The sequence below is a fragment of the Orycteropus afer genome, unplaced genomic scaffold (assembly GCF_000298275.1).
Source record: "Orycteropus afer afer isolate SDZICR_OR568_19922 unplaced genomic scaffold, OryAfe1.0 scaffold00566, whole genome shotgun sequence".
NCBI lineage: Eukaryota > Metazoa > Chordata > Mammalia > Tubulidentata > Orycteropodidae > Orycteropus > Orycteropus afer.
In genome coordinates this window covers 1,705,680-1,727,187 of record NW_006922153.1, presented here as the reverse complement: position 1 = coordinate 1,727,187, position 21,508 = coordinate 1,705,680, and the positions used below count along the sequence as shown (strand labels likewise).

The window sequence follows — 21,508 nt, the reverse complement described above, 5'->3', positions numbered from 1 at the left end:
AGTACATCCTTGGCCAAAGACCCTGGTCGAGAGACCCTGGAATATGGTGTGAGAGATAGCAGGAGCAAAGCCGAGAAACCAGCATGAGAGACGGCAGGAGCAGAACCCAGAGACTGGAATTAAACAGCAAGAGGCTTGCCAGACCACAGAGGAGAAAGTCGAGTGCCATTGGGGAGATGGCTTCCTGGCAGAATGGGTTGCCTTTGGGCGTTGATTGTTAGAGAAGACTGGCATAAAATGGAGTAGCAAGTTGACTGGCCCACGGAGCAAGAAAGCTGAGTGTTTTTAGGGCAGGAAGATGTCCTGCACAGTGGGGTGCCTTTGGCATTAATCGGCAGAAATGGAGAGACCAAAAAAAACAGAAGCAGAGCTGCCTCACCCTAAAAGGGTAGGACCATGGCTTTTGGGGATGGAACCACCACAGCCCCCTAGGTTTCCAAGAGCCTGGCCTTCACCAACTTGGTTCTGGAGTGTGGGGCTGCTGGTTCATGTGAGCCAATGGGATGGAGACTAGCCACTGCCCAAGAGGGAGGGGGCGGGGAAGCCATGCCCAAGAGGGAGAGGAATGGGGCTGCCAGGCCAAGGGGATGAGGTCACCACTTAGAGAAACTAGGGGACTGGAGCCACCCAATGAGAGACATCTGTGCAGATACCAACCAATGAAGATCTGTATAGATGCCAAGTTGACAAGGGGTGGAGTTGTGGTAGTTCAGTTTGTGTGTCAACTTGGCTGGACCTGTTTAAGTGGCTGGGCAGCTGGATGCAGTATTCCCCAAGATGAAACTGGTAATCAAGTCCATGGTGGAATCTACTGTGAACAGCTGAGTAGCTGTCTTAGGGAATGTGGTCTGCTTCCTGTATATAAGCAGAAGCCTTGGAGAATGGTCTCTAGCTGATGGCACGCTTGGACCCTGCATGTAACCATCTGGTTGTTTAGTATCCTGCCATGCTCTGCCAACCTTGGAACTTACAATGGAATTAAGTTAATGGTCTGCTGTGTGGTTTGGTAAAGCTGGACTGTGCCTTTTTACTTGTCAACTTTGGGCTTGGCAGCCTCAGCAGCCAGCAGTTGTCAGCGTGAAGAAATGCCTCTACTTCCAGTGGGCTGGGAGCAGGAGGCAGAGATGGACCCCAAAGTTGAGGGGCTTTCACCCAGTCCCTAGAGCCTGGCACTTTGAACTTGGGCTTAAGGCCTCCAAACTGTAAGAGAATAAACTCCTGTTTGTTCAGGCCATCCCATTTGTGGTGTATTTTTGTCAGAATGGTACTAGGGAACCAGAACAACATGTAAGGTTGAGGCAGAGCAAGAACTGACTAGAAATACCTATTATTTGACTTCTCTTTGTAGAGACAATCTAATATATGAATGTCAGTTCTATGAACTATGTTTCCTTTTTGAAAGACAAACTGAGTTTACAGTGATTTCTCACAATTATTGTTCTTTGATGCCTTTGAGTGTGTTCTGACACATAGTGACTCTATGTACATGTACAGACACCTCTCTCAAGTTCTTGAACCATGTACTCAAAGCAAGAGCTTATAAAATGCTTCTTTTAATGCATTAGGGTCCAAAAAATTCCCTTACCAGATATTTGTTTGTCATGATTTCTTAAACACACATTATGTGTCAAAATTTGTGTATTACCTCCTAGTTTCTTTGAATTTATATAATGAGCCAATCTTAAAAAATAAGTTAAAATGAAAAAATAGAAGGATATGCATGGTGGTGTGGTGCCTAAGGCATTTGACTGCTAACCAGAAGGCTGATGATTCAAACCCACCAAACACTCCTTGTAAGGAAGGTTGGGAAATCTACTTCCATAGTGATAGCACCTTGGAAACCCAAGGAGGGGTCACTATGAGTCAAATTAGACTTTACAGCAATGAGTTTTGAGTTACATGTGTAGAGGGTCATTTTTTTTTTTTTTTTAATTTATAAGAAATAGAATTATACCCTCTAGTAATATATGTTCTATATAATAAACTATCATTACATTACAAAAAGGAAATACAGAATAAGGAATTAGAAAAATGAAATACCATATAACACAGATAATAGATCATCTCTAAACGTTTTCATTGATGATTTTCAACTGGGTGGTTAATGATTGACTTGTACATATCATAAACAAAGGTCTTAGAGAAATCTTACATTATTCAAAATTTCATATACAGGGAATAAGTCCTCTGCATACAATTTTAAGTGTCATAGAAATTACTAAGAAACTCAAAAGCAAACGATTTAAAACACACTTGCATCAGGAAATCAATACTTGAAGCTCTGATACTGTGTTGAGAGATAAGCCCATCGGGTTTGAAAGCACTTAAACCTGGGGAAGGGCTATTTCCTTAAATTAGAGTCCCCGTAATAATGTTGAAGGAGCAAAGCTTTCTGGAATTTCATTTGCTGATGTGACGTGACCCAAAACGAGAAGACAATCTTCAAATATCCATTAAGTATTGGAACATGGGGAACCTAGGGATGTCTAGAGAGGGCGGCGAGCCGCGGGTGGGGGCAATGGGCAAAGAATACTACCAGCCACTGGGCCTGGCCCCTGGTGCTTCAGACCAGGAGATCAAGCCGGCCTACCACCCTCAGGCGCAGCGGTACCACCCGGATGAGAACAAGAAGCCCGGCTCCAAGGAGAAGTTCAAGGAGATCACTGAGGCCTACAACGTGCTCAGCGAACCGTGCAAGCGCAAGATCTTCGACTGCTACAGGGAGGAAGGCCTAAAGGGTGGTGGTCCCAGTGGTGGCAGCAGCGGTGGTGCTAACGGTACCTCTTTCAGCTACGCTTTCCATGGAGACACTCATGCTCTGTTTGCCGAGTGTTTTGGTGGCCGAAATCCCTTGGATAACTTTTTCGGGCAGCAGAACGGTGAAGAAGGCATGGGCATGGATGGCCCATTTTCTGGCTTCCCCATGGACATTGGCATGGGAGGCTTCACCGACATGAACATCGGCCGTTCCTGCCCTGCCCAGGAGCCCACCCAAAAGAAGGAAAATCCCCCCGTCACTCACGACCTTAGAGTCTCACTTGAAGAGATCTACAAGGGCTGTACCCAAAAGATGAAAATCTCCCACAAGTGGCTGACCCCCGACGGAAAAAGCATTCCCAGTGAAGACAAAATCTGGACCATTGAAATGAATAGGGGGTGGAAAGAAGCAACCAAAATCACCTTTCCCAAGGAGGGAGACCAGACCTCCAATAACTTTCCAGCTGACATCGTCTTGGTGTTAAAGGACAAGCCACATAATATCTTTAAGAGAGATGGCCCTGATGTCATTTACCTAGCCAGGATCAGCCTTCGTCAGCCTTTGTGTGGCTGCACAGTGAATGTCCCCACTCTGGACGGCAGGACCATAACTGTCATGTTCAAATATGTCATCAGGCCTGGCATGCAGTGAGAAGTTCCTGGAGAAAGCCGCCCCCTCCCCAAAAAGCCCGAGAAACGCAGGGACCTTATTATTAAGTTTGAAGTGTTCTTCCCCAAAAGGATTCCCCAGACATCAAGAACCCTACCTGAGCAGGTTCTTCCAATATAGACACCTGCGTGCCCAAAGGACTGACCATGGACCTTTTAGGGCTCAAAGATTATCAGATTGCTCCACCAGTTGTGGGCCCACGAGAGGGCAGGAGGGCTTTCGTACTGCTGAATATTTTCCAGAGGATATATTACAATCTTTCAAAGTCGTGCACTAGACTTAAGTGGTTTTTCCAGCGTTAGAATGGCCGGTGGTGGGGACGACAGGAACAGGTACTGCAGTCTGCCCCTTTGAGTCTCACAGCCCTTCCTCTCCTCTTCAGGCCCCGCCCAGGGGTGAAAGACCAACACGCAGCTGGACTTGATCCCTCTGTAGTTCTGCTGCTTTCTTCCAGCGCTCCCGCTATATTGGCTACCAGACCCCGTGCACTCATCGGCGTCTGTTGTGTGCTCAGTTTATGTTTTATTTTGTGTTGTGTCCCACATGTTGCTCTTCCCCTGCAGAATCCTGGCTTGTCTTTTGCCATCTCAAATCCAGAACCTAGCCCATTTCTGCAGGTGACACCCACAAGCAATTCCTCTTTATTCCAGCAGGACCAAGGGATCTGGCCTCAAGCCAGCAAGTTGCACCACAGCCTCCTGTGAAGGTCTGGGGGCCCTGGGACCCTGGTGATGGTAAAGCCAAGTGTGCTAACTTAGGAGTCACTCTTTCTTCTTATAAGACAATTTTTTGGCATACCAGGGCTTCACAGGAGCTCAGGGAATTTTTCATTCCCTTCTGAAGTAATGTACTCTGGACTCTGATTTCAAAGAGATCTGATCCTTTTGAATTTTGCACAACCCTAGGTATAATTCCTTTTGATAAAAAGGGTCATTGCTTCTGATTACAGGAGCACTGTGGAACTTCTGTAAATATGTTTTTATAATTAATTCTGTGTAAAGTTGGTGTGCACTCACAGCCAGTCCAGGACAGCCACTACTCTCTGTACAGAGCCATATTGAAGTCTAGAAGAAACCTTGGGGTTGGAAAAAGTGTGTGTTCTGTGGAGGCCAGTCTGGTGCTCAGCCCCTTAGACTCATTGTAAGTTCCACTGCTGGCCCAAGAGTAAAGCCTATGACTTGTCATTGTGCAGTGTGAAGGCATTAAAGACTGATGCAAAATCTCAAAATAAAAAGAGTTGTAAGCTCTGGTAGCATAGTGGCTAAGACACTTGCCTGCTAACCAGAAGGCTGGCGGTTCAAACCCACCAGCCACTCCTCGGAAGGAAGGTTGGGCAATCCTACTTCCGTAGTGATACTGCCTCGGAAACCCAAGGAGGGGTTGCTATGAGTCGGGGCCGACTCGACGGCACATAACAACAACAACAACAACATGAAATGTACGAAATATGAATCTCAGAAAATGAGAAGTTGTCAAAAATGAAATGGAATTCACAAAGATCAATGACAAGGCACTTGTGAGCTGAAATGGACTTGCATTGTCCATGTTGAATTTGACAATCTTATGGTCTACTATGCTGGCAATGACAGATTGAAGAGAAATGGTGTCACACTCATCATGCAAAAGAATGATTCAGGATCTATCCTGATGTGCAAAGCTGTCAGTGGTAAGAAAATATCCACATGCCTATAAGAAATACCAGTTAATACTACTATTATTCAAATTTACTCACCAACTACTAAAGTCAAAGAGGAAGAAATTGAAAATTTTTATCAACTTGTCCAGTCAGAAATTGACCAAACATGCAATCAAGATGTATTGATAATTACTGGTTTTCTGCAAAGCAGGAAACAAAGAAGCAGTTAGAAAACAGGGCCTTGATGAGAGAAATGAGGCCAGAAATAACATCATGGAATTTTTCAAAATCAACTACATAAATTGTGACTGTCCATGGGGACCTTGCCAGATGGCATATGCAGGTATCAAACTGACTACATCTGTGGTAAAATGTGATAGAGAAGCTCAGTATTACAAGTCAGAAAAAGGCTAAGATCTGAAGGTGGAGAAAACCATCACTTGTTCACATGCAAGTATAAGTTGAAGCTGAGGATAATTACAAGTACACAAGCGCAAAAATACAACCTTGATTATATCCCTTAATTGAGAGACAATGTGAAGAATAGATTTGATACATTGATCATCAATGACAAGAGACCAAAATTGTTGTGGGATGAAATGAAGAACATCATACATGAAGAAACTATAAAGTCAACAAACAAACAAACAAAAGACAAAAAAGGGAGCAAAGACCAAAACGGATGTTAGAAGAGACTCTGAAACTTGCCCTTGAATGGAGAGTAGCTGTTCTGGTTACCTAGTGCCACTCTGACAAGAATAATGTTGGCTGTTGGTTTTGCACATATGCTCTTTATTGTGGAGCTCTGGTGGTGTAGTGCCTAAGGCATTTGACAACTATCCAGAAGGCTGGCAGTTCAAACCCACCAGCCACTCCTCAGAAGGAAGGTTGGGCAATCTACTTCTGGAGTGATACTGCCTTGGAAACCCAAAAGGTGGTCACTATAAGCTGGATCAGACTCAATGGCAGTGTTTCCTTTTGGTTGTCATTGTTGTTGTTAGGTGCCATTGAGTCGTTTCCAACTCATAGCAACCCCATGCACAGCGGAATGAAAAACTGCCCAATCCTGTGCCAGCTCCATGATCCTTGCTATAGTTGAGCCCATTGTTGCACCTACTGTGTCAACCAATCTCGGTGAAGGCCTTCGCCTCTTTCGTCGACCCTCCACCTTACCAAGCATGACATCTTTCTCCAGGGCATGGTCCCTTCTGACAACATGACAAAAGTAAGTGAGACAAAGTCTGGCCATTCTGGCTTCCAAGGAGCATTTTGGCGGCACTTCCTCCAGGACAGATATTTTAGTTCTTTTAGCACTCCATGGTACTTTCAGCATTTTTACCAACACCACAACTCAAAAGCATCAACTCTTCTTTGACTTCCTTATTCATTGTCCAGTTCACACATGTGTACAAGGCAATTGGAAATATCATGGCTTGTGTGGGGCGCATCTTAGTCCTCAAGGAGACATCCTTGCTCCTCAGCACTTGAAAGAGATCCTTCTTGGCCTACATGCCCAGTGGTACACGTCATCTAATGTCCTGACTGCTGCTTCCATTGGCATGGATTGTAGAACCAAACAACATGGATTCTTTGACAACCCCAAAGTTTTCTCCATTTATTGTGATGCTTCTTATTGGTCCAGTTGTGAGGATTTTTGTTTTCTTTATAATGAGACATAATCCATACAGCAGACTGTATTCCTCAACCTTCATCAGTAAGTGCCTCAAGCCATCCTCACTTTCAGCAGGCAAAGTTGTATCATCGCATATCTCAGGTTATTAATGATTCTTCCTCCAATCCTGATGCCAAGTTTTTCTTCATATGGTACAGCTTCTTGGATTATTTGCTCAGCATGTAGATTGAATAAGTATGGAGAAAGGATACAACCCTGACATACTCCCTTATTAATTTTAAATGATGTAGTGTCCCCTTGTTCTGTTCAAACAACAATCTCCTGGCCAATGTACAGGTTCTAACATATGATCTTGAATACATCCCACCTGACTTTAGAGATCATCTAAAGAATACATTTCATGAATTGAACACCAAAGACCAAAAACCAAAAGAATTGTGGGATGATATCAAGAATATTATCCATGAAGAAAGCAAGAGATCACTAAAAAGAGGAGAAGGGAAGACAAGACCAAAAAGGATGACAGAAGAGACTCTGAAACTTGCCCTTGAGCAGATAGAAGCTAAAACCAATGGAAGAAATGACAAGATAAAAGAATTGAAGAGAAGATTTCAAAGAGCAGCTCGAGCAGACAAAACCAGTTACTATAAAGAAATATGCAAAGACCTGGAGTCTGAAAACCAAAAGGGAAGAACACACTCGGCATTTCTCAAGCTGAAAGAATTGAAGAAAAAATTTAAGCTTTGAGTTGCAATATTAAGAGATTCTATGGGCAAAATATTGAATGATGCAGGAAACATCAAGAGAAGTTGGCAGGAATACACAGAGTCACTGTACCAAAAAGAACTGGTCAATCTCCATCCTTTTCAGGAAGTGGCATATGATCTAGAACCAATGGTACTGAAGAAGGAAGTCAAAGCTGCAATGAAAGAATTGGTGAAGAACAAGACTCTCAAAATTGGCAGAATACCCATTGAGATATTTCAACAAATGGATGCCCCACTGGAGGCACTCACTAGGTTATGCCAAGAGATTTGGCAGATAGCTACCTGGCCAACTGACTGGAAGATATCCATATTTTTACCCATTCTAAAGAAAGGTGATCCCACAGAATGTGGAAATTATTGAGCAATATTAATATTGCATGCAAGTAAGATCTTACTGAAGATAATTCAAAAAATGTTTGCAGCAGTATATTGACAAAGAACTTCCAGAGGTGCAAGCTGGATTCAGAAGAGGACATGGAATAAGGGATATCATAGCTTCTGTCAGATGGATCTTGGCTCAAGGCAAAGAATACCAGAAAGATGTTTACTTGTGTTTTATTGACTATGCAAAGACATTTGATTGTGTGGATCATGACAAATTATGGATAACATTGAGAAGAATGGGAATCCCCGAGCACTTGATTGTACTCATGAGGAATCTGTACCTTGACCAGGAGGCTGTCATTCAAACAGAACAAGGGGACACTACATGGTTTAAAATCAAGAAGGGAGTGCGTCAGGGTTGTATTATTTCTCCACACTTATTCAATCTATATGCTGAGCAAATAATCCGAGAAGCTGGACTATATGAAGGAAAATGTGGTATTAGGATTTGAGGAAGAATCATTAGCAACCTGAGATATGCAGACGATACAACTTTGCTTGCTGAAAGTGAGGATGACTTAAGGCACCTACTGATGACAGTTGAAGAATACAGTCTGCAGTATGGATTATGTCTCAATATAAAAAAACAAAAATCCTCACAACTGGACCAATGAGCAGCATCATAATAAATGGAGAGAAGATTGGGGTTTTCAAAGAATTCACGTTGCTTGATTCTACAATCGATGCCAACGGAAGCACCAGTCAGGACATTAGATGATGTGTAGCATTGGGAAAGTCAACTGTGAAGGAACTGTATCAAGGATGTCTCCTTGAGGATTAAGGTGCGCCTGACACAAGCCATGATATTTTCAATCACCTCATGTGCATGTGAGAGCTGGGAAATGAATAAGGACGACCAAAGAAGAGTTGATGCTTTTGAGTTGTGGTGCTGGCGAAGAATGCTGAAAGTACCATGGACTGCTAAAAGAACTAACAGATCTGTCCTGGAGGAAGTGCAGACAGAATGCTCCTTGGAAGCGAGAATGGCCAGACTTCGTCTCACTTATTTTGGTCATGTTGTAAGAAGGGACCTTTCCCTGGAGAAGGATGTCATGCTTAGTAGGGTGGAGGGTCAACGAAAGAGGGTGAGGCTTTCAACAAGATGGATTGACACGGTTGCTGCGATAATGGGCTCAAGTATAGCAGGGATTGTGGGGCTGGCGCGGGATAGGGCAGTGTTTCGTTCTGCTGTGCATGGGGTCGCTATGAATCGGAAATTACTCCACGGCACTTAACAACAACAACAACAACATCTGGAATATATTAAAACTTCCAAAAACTGAAAAATATTAAAACAAATAAAAAAACAATAATGTACTTAAGACATAGGCTTTGAAAGTAGATTTTACTAAAGATTCATAATGACAAAAAATAGCTTAGAATAGATTTTCAACATATATAATTAAATTCTGACTTTATTAAGTGTTGGGAAAGCTGAGAAGAAACAGTAATTTTCTCATTCTATTGGTGGGGATGTAAAATGGTAAACCATTTTGCAAAAATATTTTGAATGCCTCTTAAAAAGTGAAAAATATGCCAACATTTTGACTCTGTTATTCAACCTTTAGAGAAATAAAAGAACATATGCATATAAATATATGTACATAAAAGATCACAGTGGTTTCATTTGCAGTAATAAAAAACTGGAAACCACATTAATATCCATCAACAGGTAAACAACAAACTGTATATTGTCCAAAATAATAAAAAGTAATAGCTATTGATATATTGATATAGGTAACAATTTGGCTGAATCTTAAAATAATTATGTTGAGGAAAAGAAGCCCATCAAAGAAGAATACATGCTATATGATCTAATCAACAAAATTCATAAAACCATATATGTCTATTTATAAACAGAAAATATGAAGGATTCCCTGGGGAAAAATATAGGCAGGTTGGAGAGGAGATGGAGAGAAATATATACAAAGGGCACAAGAAAATTTAGAGGGTGGTAAATTTGTTTATTATTTTGGTTGTAGTGAAATTTTAATAAGTATATACATATTTTTATGCATATATATGTGTGTTTGTATATCTATATCTATATGTATGTTTCATTCTGTTGTACACAGGATCACTATGTGTCAGAAGCAACTAGATGGCACCTAACAACAACCTATTTTAAAGCTTCTCCAAATGTGTAGTTTCAATATGTCATTAATTTTTAGTTAATTGTCCACCAAGAAAGCTGTTAAAACATGTATGTACTGTGAAGAAAGTTTTTCAGGTAAATGTTCACCTTTAATTTTTGTCTACCTTATTAAAACTAAAGGAGCTCTGCTGGCTCAGTGCCTAAGGCATTTGACTATTAACTGAAGGTGGGAGCTGAAATCCACCAGCCTCTATGCAGAAGGATGTCTAGGCAATCTACTGCAGTAAAAATTTATCACCTCGGAAACCCAATGAGGGTCACTGTGAGTTGGAATCAATGGGAAGGGTAATCAAAGACTAGCCACTCCTCAAAAGGTAGGTTGGGCAATCTACTTCCATAGTTATTCCCCCTGGGAAACACAAGGAGGGTTGCTATGAGTCGGATCGCACTTGATGGCAATGAGTTTCATTGTATTTTTGAAGTTTTATTAAAACTAAGGATCTCTGACAGCATAGTGGGTAAAGGATTGTTCTGCAAACCAAAAGGTTGACAGTTCGAACCCACAAACTGCTCCATGGGAGGAAGATGAGGCAATCTACTTCCATACATATTTTCCAGCCTTGGAAAGTGGATGGGGTAGCTTGAACTAGAATCAGCTCAATGGCAGGTTTTTTTTTTTTTTTTTTTTTTCCTATTAAAATTACCTTTAACACTTTTCTTTAAATACAATGATAATTTTAACAAAACCATGTACAGAATAAAAACTAAAAGTGAACGTGTTATTTTCTCCATTGCAGATGATAATAAAATGCAAATACTTTATTTGAATTGAAATCAAATTTTCAATATGTTAGAGTATATTTTGTAGAGTAAGCAAAGCGCAAATTCTGCAGTGAAATACACATGGTTTCAACACTTGGCCTCAACAATCATTCCTTATGTGAATCTGGCACTAATCATTTTCTTAAGTGCTCTTTTTTTTTTTTTTTTTTTAATTGTGAACAATGTAAAAAACTGTTTTGGAAGCTAGTCACCATAGGGTTTGTCAGGCATATTGTAGCTCGTTGAGAGTTTCCGTTCTCTTTTGTCCTTTCTCATTACTATTTCCTCTATTTTTTGGCATCTTTCTTAATTTTTATTCACTATCAAATGCTTAATGTTGATGAATACTGATTTAATTTAATTTCTTCTGAAGAGTCTCATTATCTTTGCCTCTAATGTTTTCTGAGCAAGGTAAATGCACGTCTTTGGAAAGCATCCTATAAATCATGGATTAATAAAGCTCTTAGATTTTAAAATGTCATTAGGAGAAAAAAAAAGATAAGTAATGAGAGCAATCCATTTTTAGTTTGCAATGTATGGAAAGCATTTTGGTTTATTCAATAGTAATCAACAGCCTCTGCACTGTTATTTACTGATTGCTATTACATCTTCCTAAGGGGCCTCAGTAGAGATTAAGTACTTCACAGGAAAGTTACACAGCCTGAGCCTGAAGGCATTTCATAATGAAGGTAAAATTAGAGAGGCAGTACTTTTGACATCTGTAGGAATCACATTTTGCAAATATAGATGAACATTCTGTTTTTTTTTTTTTTTTTCCCCCTTCAAATTCAGATACGCTGCAAACCTCTGTGATACTGTAGGAGTAGTGTCGGTATGGTTAGTTTTCTCAGAATAAATCTAAGTCTCCCTCCTGAATTTCTGACAGCCATGCTTTTTATTCACTGGTGGGCTGGAAGAAGTAAAAACCATAACTCCTTTCCCCATTAATATGAATGTTACCAGATGACTCTTAGGCTGACATTCTTCTTTAGCAAAGACAAAGAAGTGGCAGGAATGCACTCTGGAACAAATTCAAACTGAATAAAACTCTCTCTTCTTTGAGCACAGCAAACTATTTTTTAGGACAATGCAAATGAATATTATTTCAAAAACAAATGTATAGGCCAAATGTACAAGATAAGCCTGGAGCACCTTATAGTCCTAAAAATTAAGAGATGTGGAAGCAAAGCAAACAATCAATAACCATGATGAGGATATATCAATGGACAAAAAGCCAAATGAAAGTGCCCTCACTGGCCAAACTGGAATGATTTGGGCAATAAAATAAAATAATATTGGAAAATAATCCAAAGTATAAACAAATAGCCATGAGTCCATAGTAATATAATGGTTGAAGAGAGAAATGAAAGCATATAGACACATTTCCCAAATGGAAAACCACACACACACACACAAAAAAAACTCACTACCATTGAGTCATTTCCAACTCATAGCAACCCCCCTTGGTTTCTCGAGGCAGTATCACTAGGGAAATAGATTGCCCAATCTTCCTTCCAAGGAGTGGCTGGTGAATTTGAACCACCAGTTCTCTAATTAGCAATCAAATGCCTCAGAAACTACACCACCCTCACATACAGAAGAGTTCCAAATAATTTTTGTAGCTCGGGTGCCCTATGAGAAGCTCTGGTGGTGTAGTGCTTAAGGCATTTGACTGCTAACCAGAAGGTTGGAGGTTCAAACCCCTTGGAAGGAAAGTTGAGCAATGTAGTTCCTTAGTGACATCACCTTGGAAACCAAAGGAGGGGTCACTATGAGTCGGTCCTGACTCCACAGCAGTGAGTTTGGTTTTGGTTTTGTCTGCCTTTTGGACATGAAGCATAACACCCTATTCTTTAAGTGTGGTCTGTGCATAGGGACTTGCTTACAATGAGTCTAATATGGAATTAGTAACTCTCTCTCTCTCTCTCTCTCTCTCTCTCTCTCTCTATATATATATATATATGCATGCATGTATGTGTGTATACATTTTAGAGTGAGGAAACCTACAAATCACTACCTCAGCCAGGTAAGCAAGGTTCATATCAATGTTGTTAAGTCATGTACATAATATATAATCTTGAAATGATTTGATGACAGTTATACTTCACTGCTGTTATGTTCTTCCTCAAAAATCCCCGCACACAGTCTAATCATGAAAGGAAAATCATACAAAACTGAATTGAAGACATTCTAGGGAATACAGGACCATATTCCCCAAATCTGTCCAGGCCATCTGAAACAAAACAGAGCACCAGTCTGAAAAGTTATCATGGGACTGAGAAGTCTGAGACATGAGAACTAAAAGCAATGTTACTCTAGGTCAGATCATGAAACAAAATAACAGATTATTACTAAGGAAACCTGAGTATAGAATTATTTAAAAATCTTTATTAATATTTCGTTACTAAATGAGACAAAGGAACCAGAGTAAGGTAAGGACATTTAACTAGAGGAAACTGGGTATGGATATTTGGGATGGAACTCTCTGGAAATCTTTGCAATTTCTCTGTAAATATAAAACTACACTAAGATAAAATCGTTCTAGACAAAAGAAAAAAATATACTCAATCACAAGATTTTTTTTTTTTAATAGTATACACTTTTATCAGGAATATAAAAAAAGAAACTTTCAATCAGTATTCTTAGATTCCTAGTTTAGCAAAGAGGAATTTACTTAGATATCGTCTAAATAATTGGGAAAATGCATTGTAATGTTTCATTCATTCTGAAAAATTAAATTTATTATTATTTTTAGGGGCAGATTTTAGGGCTGATTTTATGTTTTATCACTGCAGGCATTATGTGCATTCAAGAGCAGAGTTGTATGTGGACATATATTTTCATCTTATTTGGCTTAGTATCCAGGAATACAATTCCTGAATGATACGGTGGCATAGTGGGTAAAGCATTTGGATGCTAATCAGAAGGATGGTAGTTCAAACTCATCAGCTGCTCTGCCAGGGGTGGGGGGAGGTGGTAAGGCAATCTAGTTGCATAAACATTTACAACCTAGGAAAGCCAAAGGTGGTTGCAATGAGTTGTAACCAATTTGATGGCAGTGAGATTTTTATGGTAAAATATATTTAACTTTGAAAAAGCTGTCAGATTGTTTTCTAAAATAGTTATGGCCTTTTGAATTCCCACCAGCAAGGAATGAAGTTTCTATAGTCCTACAGTCTCCCCAGTCTTTCATGTTGTCAGTGTTCGGGGATTTTTGACATTCTAAGAGCCAATTTCTCATCAACATTGATAAATGGAGAAAAGGTTGATATTTTCAAGAATTTGATTTTACTTGGATCCACAATCAACATCCAAGAAAACGGCAGTCAAAAAATCAGTCAACATATTGTACCAAAAGATATCTGTAAGAATGGCTCTAAAGAGAAAATATGTCACTTTTAAGACAGAGGTGCACATGTCCCAAGCCATTTGATTTTTCAGTAGCCTCATAAGCACATGAAAGCTAGGCAATGAGGAAGGAAGACCAAAGAAGAAATGATGCATTTGAATTGTGCTTTTAGCAAAGAATTTTGAATGTACCATGGACTGCTAGAAGAATGAATGAATCTGTCATGGAGGAAGTATAGCCTGAATGCCCTTCAGAAGCTAGAATAGTGAGACTTCATCTCTAGAATTTTGGACTTACTATCAGGAAAGACTAAACCCACCACCCACTCCTTGGAAAGAAGATTGGGCAATCTACTTCCATAGAGATATCACCTCAGAAACCCAAGGAGTGGTCGTTATGAGTTGAGTCAACTCTATGGCAGTGAGTTTGGCTTTTGGTTTTGGTTTGGGGCAGTATAAGAAGATACATATATAATATATAATATAATATAACATAACATAATATAATATATTTTATAATTTTTTGTAGGTTCACTATCAGCATTGTATCATTGATATAGATTTTCCATCTTATTAAATTATCCTAAAATCAATACATGAATCCAAAAGTATTTCTCCCAGCTTATACTCCTATATTTATCTGCCAATTTCCCCAAGCTACAATAATAGTTTTGCAACTTGTCATGATGTCGAAGACCTTCCACCAATTACCTGATGTTTTTGCCTTCTGTTTCCATGACCATTCCCTTGCCTTTGAACATTGAGCTTGACATGCCTCCTGTGTTTTATTGTAGCAGTTTTACATTATCAATTGCATTATTATGTCAGCCACTGTGAAGTAAAATTATTGGATGAAAACAACACAACTAGCAAAGAAACAAAAAATCATAAATAAAACATAGTGGTCATTCTAAACTCATAATAGTGCTGAGAGTATTTACAATATAATGAACTAATGAAAGTTGATGGAAAAATAGTACAGTTTTTCTACTAGCTACATAATATCTGTGTTTAGACCGATACAAAGATACATATTAACATGCTGTTTTTCTCTACATAAACATTATAGAAACTAATGGAATGTAATAAATCCAGGTGACATTCTGCCTGGAATGGTATTAAATTGGGTCTATGGGTACTAGTCAAGAAATCAGATGTCATATTACACTGGGTAAATTTGCTGCAAGGGACCTTTTTAAAGAGTTAAAGAATAAACATGTCACTTTGAAAATTAAGGTGAACCTAAACCTGGTAGCGTAGTGCCTAAGGCACTTGACTGCTAACCAGAAGTCTGGCAGTTCAAATCCACCAGCCACCACTTGGAAGGAAGATGGGGCAATCTACTTCTGTAATGATACTGCCTCAGAAACCCAAGGAGGAGTCGTTATGAGTTAGGTCTGACTTGATGGCACATAACAACAACAACTAACCAAGCCATAGTATTTTCAATAGACTCATATCCATGTGAAAACTGACAATGAATAAGGAAGATCAAAGGGTAATTGATGCATTTGAATTTTGGTATTGATGAGGAACACAAAAAATACCATGGACTGCCAGAAGAAGGAACTAAGCTTTCCTGGAAGAGATGTAGCCAACCTTAGTCACGTTGTCAGAAGGGAATTGTCCTTGGAGAAGGGTATGTCTGGGGAAGTGGAGGGCCCGAGAAAAAGAGGAGGAGCCTCAATGAATGGATTAGCACAGTGGCTGCAACAATGGGCTCAAACATAGGAAGAAGTGTGAGGCTGGTGCAAGACCGGCCAATATTTCTTTCTTCTGTAAATACGGTCACTATGAGTCAGAGCTGACTCAATGGCACCTAGCAACAACAATAACATGGATACTAGTCATTCTGATAGCTGTTTTCATGTTCCCACCAAACCAAACTCACTGCCATAGAGTCCTCTCTGACTCATAGTGACCTCTCTTTGGGTTTCTCAGATGGTATCTCTATGGAGGTAGATTGTCCAATCTTCCTTCTGAGGAGTGGCTGGTGGGTTTGAACTGCCAACCTTCTGGTTAGCAGTCAAATGCCTTAAGCCCTGTGCCACCAGAGCTCCTTTTCCTGTTTAGCAATTCAATAAATAACACAGTACCAAATTCCCCATAGGCATAAGATTAGGACTAGAGATTTTGCTAATATTGATAGTCATAGGCAAATATAGTTGGAAGAGAAGTTGAAGAAACCTAGAATAGTAATGCTGGATGAGAATTTAGAAGTCAACTATGCATCTTTATTGAAAGGTGAGATTCTTGATATTTAATCTTATACAAAGGAAGACAGCTAATTTTATAAAAATAAATATTTGACTTTTTGCAATATTCTTTATCTATATGATACTGAATGATATCCTAAGATGTATGGAGTTAATTGGTATTAATTTAAAGAAAGACAATATTTCTTTATAATCAAGGAAAACTTACATTACTAATGAGAAAAATGGTATGCTATAACATCGAGATCACTGTCCAATCTAGCTGTCAGGATTGTTTTCCTTGTGTAATATCACTGTATTTGTCAATAAAAACTTGATCTAACTATCCTTAACATAATAATCAAAATGAACATTATAATAGATACAACTTCTTGATGTGAGAATAAAAATAGTTATTACTTACAAAGTGCTTTAGTAACCGCAATTTACAATGAAAGTGAAATTCTAAATTATGTTGTTGTTCTTACTTAGGTGCTGTATAGTTAGCTGGGAGCTCTGGTAGCACAGTGCCTAACTAGAGGAAACTGGGTATGGCTATTTGGGATGGGACTCTTGGCTGTGACTTTTACAGAAGCACATTTCCAGGGCTTGTCTTCTCTAGTGTCACTGACTGGATTTGAACCACCGTTTTTTAGGTTTGCAGTCAAATGGAAACCAATGCACTACCCAAGAATCTCAGGTATAAGTAGTCCTAAAATAAAAATATTATTCATAAGAAAATTGTAGCAAAAATCCAGAGTTTAAAATATGTATTATGATTATTATTGATATTGTGTTGGTAGACCTTTCCTTCTTGTATCTCATTTTCAAATTTGAAGATGTATGGATTCTAAGGAATTTAGAATAAAAACTTTTATTTGACAGAGTTTTATCTCTGACACATGTCACCTTAGTGATAAACTACTCTCTTTTTACTTTCTTCTAGAATCTATGATTTCTGGTCAGTTATATGTTGTTGTTGTTGTTATGTGCCGTCGAGTCGATCCCGACTCATAGCGACCCCTCCTTGGGTTTCCGAGGCAGTATCACTACGGAAGTAGGATTGCCCAACCTTCCTTCCGAGGAGTGGCTGGTGGGTTTGAACCGCCAGCCTTCTGGTTAGCAGTCAAGTGCTTTAGCCACTATGCTACCAGAGCTAACTACCCTTTATTTTGAGTAGGGTAGGGACACAGTGATTATAGGCAAGCAGGGGAGAGGTACGTCATGTTCAAATGGTCACAGTTGACCTTTACTTATCCATTGACTTCCCTTGAGTAATGTTTAGTCAGACTTCTCTTCTTTTCACAGACTCCCATGTTTAAGCAGGGAGCTCTGGTGGCATAGTGTCTAAGGCATTTGACTGCTAACCAGAAGGTTGGTGGTTCAAAACCATCAGACACTCTTGGAAGGAAGACTGGGCAATCTACTTCCATAGAGATACCACCTAGGAAACACAAGGAGGTGTCACTATGAGTTGGAACTGACTCCATGGCAATGAGTTTTTGTTTGTTTGTTTTCCCTTGTTTGTTTTAATACATTTGCAGAAGTTCTAGCTGAAAAATTTTCTCTGATTCAATCTTTTTGAATAAAGTCTGTCATTAATTCTGTATTTGATGTTTGTTTGAGTCCTTCTTTTCTAACTTAGGAGATAAAAAGATTACCTGAAAATAATTATTTATTGGAGTGTGAAAACACACACATACAGACACACACACACACATACATACACAGCCAATTGATGTCAAGTTGATTTCAACTCATGAAGACTCTATGTGCCTCAGGGTAGAAATGAGCTTCACAGGGTTTCAATGGCTGATTTTGTAGGGTGGATCACTAGGGCTTTCTTTCAAGGCAGAGTATACTCGAATCTCTAAATTTTCCATTAGCAGCTAAGTGTGTAACTGCAAGACTAGAGAGAGAGAAAGCTGTCCAATGCCTAGATTCAAATAGAAGACTGAAGGAAATTAAAATACAAATGTTTAACACTTACAGTTCTTCCCTTTTGCTTTACATATATTAGGTTATCCAACCCTTAGAACAACTCAGATCAAAATAGACATCACCATCTCATTTGCATAAATGAGAAATAGAGAAGTTTAGTAACTCATCCAAGATCACACAATTTTGAAATGAGATGGGATTTGAACTACAGCCCTCATATCACAGGTTCTCAGCTTCTGAATACCATATTTTCTACCTCACTTTATTAGTCATTAAAAAGCAGATTGGGACAGTTTGAGTCGCCAGAAGTTAGAACATAATTATTTCTAAAATATAACACATAACATTAGAAAGTGATTGTCAATCTAATCCTTTGGAAATGGTCATTAACTTTGAATAAAAGTAAGGAGATTATGTACCATAACTACATGTTCCACAAATGCTTCCTGGGAAAAGAATCACTTTCTTACCACCATTCTATAATTCTACATAATTGTATTATTAATGATTGCCACTTTGACAAACTATCTGTAAATTATTAATGAGCATATATCTTCAATTTGTTTGAACACTAATTCTTCTGAAATAGCAATGAAAATGTTCTATGTAAAATTGATGCTCATAAAAAAAAAAAAATTGACAGCAGCAGATGTTTCCATCTCATTCTCAATTTCCTTGCATCAATTCAAATTGTCCTCACTCCTTGAAATTCCAAAAATAATTAGTGAAAAAGTGCTTGGAGTGAAGTCCAACTTTGGTAATATCACAATCTTTCTCTTTATATAAATCTAAGACCAGATCTGAACAACTGGCAATCAGTGACACATTCTACATTTTCATAACTTAAAATGATGTCAACTCTGTTTCTAAATTTTAAATTCTAATTTTAAAAGTAGTAATTGGAAGTAAAAGACATTTCTTATATGCTATTTGTTTTTATAGGTTTTGAATTAGAAAGTAAAATTAAAGTACTGAGTCAAATCTTATGTTTGTGATTCCTTCATTTTATATTTAGTTGATATTATTTTCTTTTAAGACAAATTCTCTAAATTTAAATCCACATGCATGTGCTTCTCTTGATTAAAGTACTTTCTAGTCTACTGTTCTGCAATGTTTCTCTCTCAGCAGTATTATAAGATGACACATTATTCAAGCTGATGATGTTCAATTAAAAATATTAATAAAAATACAAAATTTGGAAAATAATACACATGAATAAAAAAAATGTGGTAAATTCATTTATTCAAAGTCATCATGCATCATGAAGCTTAAATTGTATACCCCAAACACACTAATTTCTAAATAAAAATCTTCTGTAAATGTGTGTGTATATATGTTTCAATTTTTTTTTATTTTATGAAATGTTTGAAAAGCCTATTTTACAATTACTTTCACCAACTATTAGTGATTTGTATAGCTGTTTTATCTTTCTCTCCCCTCTTTCCTTGTATGAACTAATAAGAAATTATGAACATAATAAATTTATTCCTACATATTTCAGCATGTATTTCTGAAGAACATATTATATAATCATGACATAATTATTACACATAAAATGTTGACACTGATAATACTATTACCTTATGTTACTTAATATATAGTCCTTATTCAAATGTGTTCCAATGTACATTTTAGAGTTATTTATTTCTTTCAATCTAGAAGCCAATAAAAGTGCATGAATTGAATCTAATTAGCATGCATCTTTACTTTCATTTATTCTTTCCTGTCGTCATTGTCATTGTGTTTTTTTAATGACATTGAAAGATTTCAAGAGTCCTAACTAGTTGAACATGGTTTATCATTGCTGATGTCAGATGGATCTGGGCTCAAAGTAAAGAATACCAGAGAGATGTTTACTTGTGTTTTATTGACTACACAAAAGCATTTGATATTGTGGATCATAAAAGACTGTGGATAACATTGAGAAGAATGGAATTTCCAGAACACATAATTGTACTTGTGAGGAATTGATATATAGACCAGGAGGCTGTTGTTCAAACAGAACAAGAGGACACTGCATGGTTTAAAATCAAGAAGGGAATGTGCCAGGGTTGTATCCTTTTACCATACTTATTCAATCTGTATGCTGAGCAAATAATCTGAGAAGTTGGACTATATGAAGAAGAATGTGGCATCAGGATTGGAGGAAGAATCATTAACAACCTGCAATATGCCGAAGACACAACTTTGTTTGCTGAAAGTGAGGATGACTTGAAGCCCCTACTGAAGAAGATTGAAGAACACAGTCTGCAGTATGGATTACCTCTCAATATAAAGAAAACAAAAATCCTCACAACTGGGCCTATAAGCAGCATCACAATTAATAGAGGAAAGATTGAAGTTGTGAAAGACTTCACATTTCTTGGTTTATAATCAATGACAGTGGAAGCAGCAGTCAGAACATCAGACAACATACAGCACTGGGCAAATAGGCTGCAAGGCTGCAAAGGACCTCTTTCAAGAGCTATAGAGCAAAGATGTCTCCTTGAGGACTAAGGTGCCAACACATGCCATGGTATTTTCCATCACCTCATATGTATGTGGAAGCTGGACGATGAATAGGGAAGAACTGAAGAAGAGTCGATGCTTTTGTGTTGTGGTGTTGGCAAAAATGCTGAAAGTATCATGGACTGCTAAAAGAACTAACAAGCTGTCCTGGAGGAAGTGCAGCCAGAATTGTCCTTGGAGGTGAGAATGGACAGAGTTCCTCTCACTTACCTTGTTCATGTTATAAGAAGGGACCATTCACTGGAGAAGGAGTATCATGCTTGGAAAGGTGGAGGGTTCATGAAAGAGGGGAAGGCCCTCAATGAGATGGATTGACACAGTGGTTGCAGCGATGGGCTCAAGTATAGTAAGGACCTTGGAGCTGGTGCGGGACTGGGTGGTGTTTCGTTCCTCTGTGCATAGGATCGCTATGAGTCAGAGACAACTCTATGGCACCTATCAACAGCAAGGACAACTAGTTGATAGATTAACCGAACTTGATAGATTACTATCTTTTCTCAAACAGGCCAACATGTTTAAATAGTTTGACCATTTCCTCTCTTATGGGATTCCTGTTAGACCATAATATTTTTGGCTTATTTTGACAGAACACCAAAAGTTCTAGTGTTCTATAAAATAATAAAAAGTTCAGTAGGTATCAAACAGAGCAGTGATTGTTAGGATAACATCTAGCGTCAATATGAGTTGTAATCAACTGGATGACACCTAAAAAAAGTAGATATTACAGGAGGAAAACAAAACATCTTTCATTA

The 21,508-nt window shown here is 38.6% G+C and overlaps 1 protein-coding gene across 1 annotated transcript; it reads left to right on the top strand.

The window, feature by feature from the left end:
• Positions 1-2,518: 2,518 nt before the first annotated feature.
• Positions 2,519-3,547, top strand: LOC103210058 (dnaJ homolog subfamily B member 1-like). The gene is given in 1 exon segment (XM_042782990.1): positions 2,519-3,547. A coding segment is annotated over 1 exon segment (1,029 nt).
• Positions 3,548-21,508: the final 17,961 nt, after the last annotated feature.